A 10560-nucleotide genomic window follows, 5' to 3' on the forward strand; every position below is an offset into this window, starting at 1 on the left:
CCGCGGGGACAGCACGGCGGGGACCGCGGGAGGGGCGCGGGGTCCCGCGGGGAGGAGCGCCGGGTGTCGGCGGCGAGGCGGGCGGGATGTCCTGGAGCTCCCGGTGTCGGCGGGGATGAACGGGATGAGCGCTCGGTGTCGGCGGGGATGAGCGCTCGGTGTCCCCGGGGCTGAGCGGGATGAGCGCTCGGTGTCGGCGGGGCTGAGCGGGATGAGCGCCCGGTGTCGGAGCGCTCGGTGTCGGCGGGGCTGAGCGGGATGAGCGCTCGGTGTCCCCGGGGCTGAGCGGGATGAGCGCTCGGTGTCGGCGGGGATGAACGGGATGAGCTCCCGGTGTCGGCGGCGATGCGGGCGGGATGCCCGTGGAAATGAGTGCCGGGTGCCGCGGGGATGCTCGCGGGGCGCTCGGCGGGTCGCTGAGCCCGGTGGCCCCGCCGCTGCCCGCTCGCCCCCCGGGCTGGGCACGGTGGAGCCCCGGTGCCGGTCCCGGCTCCCCGCGGCCGCAGCGCTGAGCCCCGGGCTGGGCAGGCTCCGGGGCGCTCCCTGCCCGGGAATGCTTTGCCTTTAGAGACGGCGTCCCCAGCATCGTCTCAAAGTGGGGATTTGATTTTTGCGGAGTTGGTTTCGTTGTTTGTTCGGTGATTTTTTTACTGGCAGCCGGAGTTTAACAGCGGGAGCGTGTGCGTGGTGACCGGGGCCAGCCGGGGCAGAGCCGAGCTCCGGAGCTGCCTGACTCCCCTCGCCCTCACCTTCACTCTGCCCCCCGGCAAGCCCCAGCCCTGACCGGGGGTCGCTGCTGTCCCTGCTCCGTGCCGTCCCGGTGGGCTCCGGTGACCAGACCCAGCTGCGGTCCCTGTCCCCACGGGAGGAGGGAGTGTGGGGGGCAAGGTGAAGAATCCCGCAGGTAACCACTGCACCCCCTCTCCCCAGGGCCGCCCCCGCCGCTCTCCGCCAGCGACATCGTCCATCCCATCAAGGTCGACGAGAGCGGATCCTTCCTGTCCTACGACTTGTCCCACCGGGCCCTCCACCGGAGGTCTCCGGCCTCCAGGAGCAAACTTCCCGCCTTCTATGAGCTGCAGTACCGAGGGCAACCCCTGAAATTCAACCTGAGCCTCAACAGGCACCTCCTGGCTCCGGGGTTTGTCAGCGAGAGGCGCTTCGGGGGCATCGCCGGTGCCAAGATCCAGCCTCACTCCTACAACTCCTGCCACATGATCGGGGAGGTGCGGGGCCGGGCGCTGCAGCGGGGGCTGGCTGCCCTCAGCACCTGCGATGGGCTGGTGAGTACAGCCCCGAGCCACCCGCAGCCTCAGTCCGTGCGGGAATAGCAGGAGCGGGGTGGAACCCTTGGTTCTGCCCAAAGTGGCACCAAAATTCGCAGCAGCAGCAGCAGCAGAGGCAGCATCTCATCACAGAGGTGTGGCACAGCCATGGATGAGCTGACTGAATTTCCCATGGGTTGCAGTGGTTTGGGAGCTCTCTGGGGATGGATTTATTTACCTGTTTGGGATGTTGGGAAGTTCTCCCCTGGCAGGGTGGGGAGAGGCTGGGCTGGGATTCCCAGAGCAGCTGGGGCTGCCCCTCCATCCCTGGCAGTGCCCAAGGCCAGGCTGGATGGGCTTGGAGCAGTCTGGGACAGTGGGAGGTGTCCCTGCCATGTCACTGGGGGGGATTTAAGGTCCCTCCCCACCCGAAGCATTCCGTGGTGCTGTCATTCCGTGGTCACTCGCTCGGGCTGCTCAGGGTGAGCTGGGGTGGCCTCACGGTGCCACTTTGTGTCTCCCTGGCAGAAAGGCGTGTTCCAGCTGATGAACGAGGACTATTTCATCGAGCCCGTGTCCAGCAGCCCTCGGGAGGAGGGGACAGCACAGCCCCACAGGATCTACAAGCGCCAGGTGCCCAAGGACAGGGCGGAGCAGGGCAGGAGAGCCCCGGCCCCGCGGGAATCCTGCGGCGTGCGAGGTACTGTCCCTTCCTCTGGCCAGGGTCTGTGACACCAGGGACCTGCTGGGTCCTGCTGCACCTCGGGCCTCTCGCCCTCATCTGCTCCCAGCCATGCTGGCACGGGGATGATGTGCAGACAGAGCATTTGCTTGCATTTCCATGAAAACCTTGCTCTGTGACCTGCCAGGGCATTGGACTTTGGGAGTGGAACTCGGTCGCTGCCCCGGGAGTTCCCACTGTGGGCAGAGTGCATGTGGGTCCTTCCCTGTGCACAGCAGATGGGCTGGATAAACTCCTAAATCCAGGATTTCAAGTGCTGGGGAATTCAGTGCATTCCCAGAAGCTCATGGGCACTTTACTCCCTGATGGAGCTGCAGTGCATTACGTGCTGCACATTTCCTGGAGCTCTCTGCTTTCACAAACTGGGGTTTGCTTCTGTAATAGGGTTATCTTCAGGCATTCTTCTGATAATCTAAATTAATTATTTAATCTGTGGCAATAATCTTAATGGCTGCTTCTAGGCTTTGAAGTCTGTTCTTGACTCAAGTCCACTCTGGACTTTGAAGTCTATTTTTGCAAATTAATTTCTCTGGGTATAGCAAGGCCTGTGTGTAGCTCATGTGGATCTCTGTAATCAGGGCTAGCGGGGTGGGTGTGCTGGGCATGCCCTGCAGAGGAATCTCAAAGAAGTCTGTAGGGTTTTGGTGTCTGCCATCCTCTCCCTGAGCTCTGCTGGTGGTTCTTTGCTTTGCCCAGCACAGGCAGATGCTGCTGGCGTTGTTCAGCTCCTGTTCAGGCCAGGGCTGCTCAGCTGGGGGCTGTTTGACAGGGATCATCCCGGGGGAAATGCCCCAGGAGCCCCCTGGGAGCTCAGGGACACGATGGGAAGGAGCTCTGAGGAAGCTGATGGGATCAGACTGTCACAGCAATTGACAAGAGGTCCGGAGAGCTGGGATTTCTCAGGCTGGGGGATAAAATGCCCTTTCACAGCACACGTTCAGTGCAGCCCAGGAAATGTGGGAGACCATTGTTAGGGAAGTGAGGCTGAGCCCTCAGAAACTGTCCATGAAAGCGATTCCCACTGTGTGGGATGAGGTTTGTAAAGCCTTCACCCAGCTTGGGGCTGACCCTGACCTCGCTCTTGGAGCCACGTCACAGGAAAAGTCCCCGCTGGAGAATTCCCAGTGGCTGGTGTGCGTGAGGAGCGCCGAGCTCTCCTCCTCCTCCTCAGCCCCACCAACATTCCCGGCTTTCCCCTGGGGCAGGAGCAGAGTCTGGGTCTGTGAGGGGATCTCTGTGCTGGCCTGCGGTGTCCCTGCAGTGTCCCTGCCTGCCCAGCACGCTGGGCTTTGGGGGCACAGAGTTTATCCTGATGGGAACTGTCCCTTCCTGAAAAATTCACATTGGGGTGACCCAAAACATTGAGCCACCGGGGTTTTGTTCTCAGGCTGTTTCTCAAGCACCTCTGCAGGGCTGTCTGTAAACTCCTGTGCCCACACAAACGCTAGGGCTCTGCTTTGGGAGGCTCCCTGTTCCTTGTGGAATACTGCAAACCCTCTTCTGGTCAAAGAAATTCCTTCAAATGCTTTGTTTATTGTTTTTGTGTCCTGCTCACACGCAGCAGGCTGAGCTCAGAGTCCTTTGGAACAGAGCACAGCAAAACACACGTGAGTTATTGAGTTAGGGGTCTAAGTGTGGAGCCTTCTCCACATCAAAGGTGATTCCTTTGGACTAAAAAAGAAGATATTGAAGTTGCAGGCGTTTTCTGAAGGAAAAAAGTCGTTTTTTTCCCCTCGAATGTCTCAGAGTCCCGGGAAGGCCTGGAGCGGTCTGAGCGGCGCAGGGAGAGGTGGGAGCAGAGGCAGCAGAGGAGGAGAAGGATCAAGCGGCGCTCCATCAGCAGGGAGAAGTGGGTGGAGACGCTGGTGGTGGCAGACACCAAGATGGTGGAGTTCCACGGCAGTGCCAACGTTGAGAAGTACGTGCTGACCGTCATGAACATGGTGAGTGCACGGGGAGCCACGAAAGGCCTGGAACACCCTGGGTGAGGAGGCACTCAGAGCTCAGCCAGGCCCCCCTGGCACGGGCAGGGTCACCTTCCCTGGGGCTGGAGGCTCCTTCCCCCCGTGGAGGTGCCAGAGGACAGCTGAGGCGAGCAGAGCCAGGTCCTGGTGGTCTCTGCTGGGAAGTTGGGGGGCTCTGCTGGTGCCAAGCAGGAGAGGGGGTGGCTCGGTCTGTCCCTCTGCTCACCTCTGCACTGCAGAGAAAAGCTTTGGTTGATGCCAGGAGAGGCTGGGGTTGGGCAGAGGACCTCAGGTAACATCCCCGGGTTCCTGGGGGGTGCTGAAGGCACCCAAAGATGTTAAGGCATCCTTTGAGATGTTAAACACTCCCAATAGGAGTGAGAGCAGAGGGGTTCCCCGGGCGTTCCTGGCTGAGTTCCAGTGTCTGCACTGATCCTATCAAGTGTAAATGGATTTCATGGCCCGTGTCTGTTCTTGCCTCCCATGTGGGGAATTCCTGAGATGCTGTGGGCAGCCTGCAGCGGCTTCCCCTGCAGGAGCTGCTGGTGCTGCGGCTGGAGGTGGCAGCAGCAGTGTCCTGGCTGCTCTGTCACCCAGCTCTGTCCCCATGGCTGTCCCACTGCAGGTGGCCGGGCTGTTCCACCACGCCAGCATCGGGAACCCCATCAACATCGCCATAGTGCGGCTCATCCTGCTGGAGCACGAGGAGGTGAGGGCCAAACCGTGCCAGGCTGGGCTGGGCTGGAAGAGCAGGCTCCCTCCTGGGCTGTCCTCGTGGCCTGGCTGAGTGTGTGGGGGAGAAACCCACCTTTGCCTCCTTGTCCTGGCTGTAGAGCCAGGGACGGCGTGGGCAGAGGAGCTGCAGAGCCCAGGTTTTGGGGTGGTTTGTGGTGGCAGAGGGCTCTGGGTCACTGGGTGGTCCTGTCCAAGCTGCCCTGGGGGGCCTGAGGCCACTCAGGGTCTCCACAGCCACGTCCTTCACTCTCAGCCAGCACAGGGGGTTTTCTGCAGTGGTTCTTAACCCCTGTCACTGGATGATTTAATGTTTTGGTTGAACCACAGATGAAAAGACAGCAGGAAAAGGGCTGTCTTCCCACCCAGCCCACAAGCCATAAACATGGAGCAATTCCATCTGGATGGCAGTCACTCCCACTCTGACGTGTCTGGGGTCAGACCCCTCCCCATCCCCAGATCCAAACAGCTCCAGCACATCTCCCTTTGTGTTGGCAGGAGGACCTGAAGATCTCCCACCACGCAGACAACACCTTGAAAAGCTTCTGCAAGTGGCAGAAGAGCATCAACGTGAAGGGAGACTCGCACCCCCTGCACCACGACGTCGCCGTCCTGCTCACCAGGTGTGCAGCCCACGCACGGGTCTGGGGCTGTGGCAGCCAAAAACTCACCTGGCTGCAGCTGGGGGCAGGCAGGGAAACACCTCCCTGGGGGCTGCTGGAGTCTCACTCTCCCTGCCTGGACACAGCGGGTCAGGTCTGTAATGTGGAATTGGGGATGGTTCCTGACGCTGGAGCTGCTGTGGAAGGTGGCCCTGCCCATGGCAGGGGGTTGGAATTAGATGATCTTTAGGATCCCCTCCAACCCAAACCTTTCCATGAGTCTGTGATTCTCTGGGCTGGTCTCAGATCTCAGGTTTAAACCCGGGCACAGCTCCCAGTTGGGCTTTCCAAGCCAGGTTTTCACCGTGGCCCTGTTGCCAAGCCCCAGAAGGGCTGGATCCTCCCAGCAGTTGTACACTGGATTATCTCTCCTTTTTACCCTCCCAGGCTGGCCTTGGCAGAGGAGCCTCTGGGAAGCCCCTGGCCTCCCATGGAGCTGGCAGGAATTCCTGCCTCTGGCCAAGTTTGTGTACCTTGCAGTCAGAGCCTGCTTTGAGGCTTTCAGGCTGCCCTGGGCTGCCTGTCCTGGTGGTTTGGTGGTGATTCACAACCCACAGCTGCTTTATCTTCTCTGGGAGGTTTCTTTGTAGCAGAAATGAGGCACTTGAGGCCTTGGAGCTGTTCTTCCTGGGTGGCTGGAGCTGCCCTGGAAAACCACAGCACCTCTGGGATGTGCTTCCCCAAGGCCTTGCTTGATTATCCCCAGCATCAGCTTTATTTATACAAGGGGATAAACGTAGCCAGGCCGGCCAGCAGCTCCCATTAATCAGCCTCAGGCATGGGCTGGGGATACTGGGAGAGGAGAGGGGAAAGGAAAGGTCAGAAATGTTTCCCCTGTGGAAGGATGTTGGATGTCTCCATTCCCGCTCCTGTTTGGCCGCTGTCCGTGTGTCCTGCCGCCTTCCAACGCCCTGTCTGCTCTGTGTCTGTCTGTCTGTCCGTGTGTCCCGGTCCCCCTGCCCAGGAAGGACATCTGTGCAGCCATGAACAGGCCCTGTGAGACCTTGGGGCTGTCCCACGTGGCCGGGATGTGCCAACCCCACCGGAGCTGCAACATCAACGAGGACACGGGGCTGCCCCTCGCCTTCACCGTGGCCCACGAGCTCGGACACAGGTACCTCCCTCCTCCTCCTCCTCCTCCTCCTCCTCCTCCTCCCCCGTTCCTCTACGTGCACCCTGGGGCTGGAGAAGGCATGGGGGGAAGTTGGGAGATGGTTCCCAAGCGGTTCCTCAGGGCTGTAAACACTCCCTTGCTCCCTGAGGGTTTCATCCCAGAGTTGAGTTTGGGGATGTCCCAGGTTTAGTGAGAACCACCTAATCCAAGCTGGAGAAGTTGCACTTGTGTATGGTCCTGGGCTGGGAAGGTTTTGGTGCAGGGGTTGCCCACTGAGGAGTTTTAAAGCAGGATCTGTCTGTAACATCAGTGACAGAATTTTGCTTGCCCCAGTCTCAGTCAGATTTTGACAAGGTCACTCGAACGTTGCAGTTCCCAGCAGACATCTGTGTGTGGGAAAACACCCACCAGCATGACCTTGCTGAGTACTCCTGTGTTTCCAGTGGGAAAGCTGAAGTGAGAGCACGGGCCAAGGCTCAGGGCTGTCACCCCAGGGCAGGTCCCCTCTCCGGGGCCGGGAGCGGTGGCTGTGCTGGCTGTGCTGCTCGTGCCTCACCTCCCCTCCGTGGGCTGTGCTCTTACACAGTTTTGGGATTCAGCATGATGGAAGCAGCAATGACTGTGAGCCAGTTGGGAAAAGACCTTTCATCATGTCTCCACAGCTCCTGTATGACACGTCCCCTCTCACCTGGTCCCGCTGCAGCCGCGAGTACATCACACGCTTCCTCGAGTGAGTGCTTCCTCCTCTTCTTCCTCACTGCTGGCACCTGGGGGTGGGACCCAGGCATGGGGGCTGCTCTTACCTCTGAGATCTTCTCTCTCAGAGTGTTGGGGGTCTTTGCCCAGAGCAGCCGTGGCTGCCCCATCCCTGGGGGTGTCCTCGGAGCAGCCGGGGGTGGTGGAAGGGGTCCCTGCCCATGGCAGGGCTGGGATGAGATCAGCTCTAAGATTCCTTCCCACCAAACCATTCCATGATTCCGTGGATCCTCCCTGGGTTGCTCCCTGTGTGCTGTGAAGGGGGGTCAGGAGCTGTGGTGGGGGCACAGGGGCTGGGATTGCACAGATAAAACCGGGGTGTTTTCCCTCTGCAGAATCTCTTCCATTCCGGCTGCCTGACATGGGCAAACCAGGCCCAGCCAAATTCTTCCCTGCCTTTGTTTATTTTTAGCACCCGTGGCTGATTTTCAGCCCGTTGTTAGGAAGTTCCAAGGAGCAGAGCCCGGGGTTTGGTTTGTCAGCTTGCACTGGAGGAACATTTTCCTCCCTTGCTGGGGGAGGTTTGGAAACAGTGAGGAGCAGCGAGGGGAGAGCCAGGCCAGGGCCAGGCCCTCGCTCCCAAATCCCAGCCTGGGACGTGTGGGCTTGGCCCCGGGCAGGAGGAATTCCTGCTGATTTATGGCTTTAAAGCAACCGAGCTTTCCCGCATCCGCAGCGCTCTTGGCCCGCTGCTTTTAACCTTCACTTGGGGATGAAGAATTTCCTGCTCGTGATGAGCCTGGGCTGCTGTGAGCTGTGATGGGGAGACAGAGCAGCTGGAAGCTGTTCTGCTGGGGTTTGTGTCTCTGCTGCCCCAGAAGGAGCAGCTCTGCCAGCGCTGTGACACCCCTGGGGACAGCAGGGACAGGAGCTGCTCTAACGGGGTGCTGGCAGGAGGGAGGGAGCCAGGAAAGGGACCCTGCTGAGCTGGCTGAGCTTGGAACAGACCCCACCTTTGGAAGAACCACGCTCTCCAATGGTGATTATTATTATTTTACACAAGATAATTCTTAGTTCACAAGCACAGCCCAGTGTTGGAAAGCGATTCCCCGGCACTGTGGTCAGCACTGGCTGCAGCTGGGGCTTCAGTCAGGGTCTGCCTGGACACGAGGGGACACTGGGACAGGTCCTGTCCCTGCTGTGGCAGTGCTGTCCCCAGGGAAGCTGTCCCCTCGCTCAGGCCAGCGTGGGATGCTGGCACAGGGTGGCTGGTGATGCTCTGGTGCTGGAGGGACCCTTCAGTCTTTGCTCTACATCAGACAAGCAGATTTTCAGCCTCTTCCCACAGTTCTGGAGCTCTTCTTCCATCATCTTCCTCCTGCCAGGGCCTGGGGCCTGCTGGCCTTGCCCTGCCCGTGCCACCCCCGCCAGCCCCACATCTCCATGGCTGTGCAGCTCACCCCTCCCAAGCTCCAAGCTCTGCCTTTGTTTTTGTTGAATTCTGTCCTGGATTCTTTGGACCCTTCCTCCAGTTCTCTGGGAGCTTTTGGAATTTTAATCCTGCTCTCAAATGTATCTGCAGATCCTCTCAGGCTGCTCACAGATGGGGATTTAATCATTGTTCCATCCACTCCGTCCCCCAGCTTGTTAAGGAACGGGCTGGGACAGGCAGAGCAGTGCAGGCCCCTGCATCTTTCCCTGTGGACTGGGATTTACTGCAGATCCCTGGAAGCCAGAGCGAAACTCAGGCCAATTTTTCCCTGCTTGGAGATGTGTTTCAGCCGATTGAACAGACCAGGAGAATGATTGTGAAGTATTTAACAAAGAAATAAATTCTGGAAAAGCTGGGAAGTTGAGGCAGATCCCAATCAGCCCCAGACTGGACAGAGACCCCTCTGTGAGCTGGGGCAGGACAGGGAGTGCTCCCAGCAGGTCAGAGGAGCTGGGGACAGTGTAGGGGGGACCTGTGGGGCCCCAGGGCTGGGACCCAAACAGGCAGAGTGTGAAGAGCCCAGGGCAGCACCAGTGTCACACTGGGGCTCATCCAGGGTGAGCTGCTTGAGCCAGGGCTTTTTCCAGCAGGGATACCAGTCCTGTTTCTAGAGAAAACACTGCAAGTGTCAGGATTGGGATGAGCTTTAAGCCAAACCATTCCAGGGGTGTGTGGTTCTGTGGAAATCCCTGTGGAGGTGCCGTGCAGGCTGTGCCTGACACAGGACCCTGTGTCCAGCTGCCCAGTCCCTGCTCCATCCACCCCAGCTCAGCCCCACATCACCCTCAGCCACCCCACCCTGCCCTTCCCACCGAGCTCCTGCTGTTGGGAGCTGGGAAACCGAGACTTCCGAGCCCCTGGGCTGCTGACAGCAACCCATTTCCTGGTTTTTCCCTTAGGAAAATGTATTTCAGTGAGGATATACATGGGAGTTTGAGGGGCTGACCCCAGCCAAGGGAGCTGTGTGCAGTGTCCGGTGTGGAGCTCGGTGGGTGGGATGGGGAAGGGAGGAGGGGGTGCTGGTTCTGCTGGCCATCACCCCCTGGCTCTGCCAGCACCCCAAAGCAGCAGCTCTCCTGCTTCCAGCCCTTGTCTCCCTGCTGCTGGCTGGGGTTAAAAAGGAATCTTCATTTCGAGTTCATTCAGAGCCGTTCCCAATCACAACAAACCGAGTAATCTGATCCACCGCCACAGCCTTGCCAGAGGCTCGGAACCAAGCTGGAAACGAGTTTGTTTAAATCAACACCACGGGCTGCACTGGTGCCAATTCCGTGTGTGTTTGGGAAGTGTGGGAGCAGCAGGAGCAGAGGGAGGCACCGCCTGCCTTGGCCACTCCAGTGCCACCTCTGCTCCAGAGAAATCCTGTCCAGCCTGCTTTGAGCCCTCTGTGGCAGCAGCATGGGGGTGATGAGCACGTTTGGCTGCTGGCAGCCTCCTTTATCCCTGTTAGCAGGGCCTGCAGGGACCTTCGTGGTTGCTGCCCCTGGTGTCTTTGTCCCTTCAGGCGTGTCCTGCCAGCCGGGGGGACCTGGGGGATCACTCTGGGGGCTCCCAGCCCGGGGAGGAGCCGGTGCACAGCGGAGCAGCTCCAGGGTGGTGTGGCTGGGAAATGCTGCCTGCTCCCTGTCCTGGTTCCCCGGCTCAGCCGGAGGGCTGGGACAGCTCTGGTGACCCTGCCCTGCTCTCCCTTGCAGCCGGGGCTGGGGGCTGTGCCTGGATGACCCCCCGGCCCGGGAGGTGCTGGACTTTCCCCTGGTGCCCCCGGGTGTCCTGTACGACGTGGGCCACCAGTGCCGGCTGCAGTACGGCCCCTACTCCACCTTCTGCGACGACATGGACGTAAGGGGGTCCCCTGGGGGCCTGGGGGCTCTGCTGGGGCTGATCTGGGATGGA

At 59.9% G+C, this 10560-nt stretch overlaps 1 protein-coding gene across 1 annotated transcript in view; it reads left to right on the top strand.

Annotated features, from left to right (window-relative positions):
* Window positions 1-908: 908 nt before the first annotated feature.
* ADAMTS7 (ADAM metallopeptidase with thrombospondin type 1 motif 7) overlaps window positions 909-10560 on the top strand; it is a gene marked incomplete at its 5' end in the record, with an annotated part of 34911 nt that continues 25259 nt past the window's right edge. Inside the window, 8 exons of the mRNA XM_015638426.3 lie at window positions 909-1283; window positions 1794-1965; window positions 3754-3950; window positions 4597-4680; window positions 5202-5326; window positions 6330-6479; window positions 7066-7209; window positions 10362-10506. Of these exons, the coding sequence (XP_015493912.1) occupies window positions 909-1283; window positions 1794-1965; window positions 3754-3950; window positions 4597-4680; window positions 5202-5326; window positions 6330-6479; window positions 7066-7209; window positions 10362-10506 (1392 nt within the window). The remainder of the gene's footprint in view (window positions 1284-1793; window positions 1966-3753; window positions 3951-4596; window positions 4681-5201; window positions 5327-6329; window positions 6480-7065; window positions 7210-10361; window positions 10507-10560) is intronic.

The sequence above is a fragment of the Parus major genome, chromosome 10 (assembly GCF_001522545.3).
Source record: "Parus major isolate Abel chromosome 10, Parus_major1.1, whole genome shotgun sequence".
Classification (NCBI taxonomy): Eukaryota; Metazoa; Chordata; class Aves; order Passeriformes; family Paridae; genus Parus; species Parus major.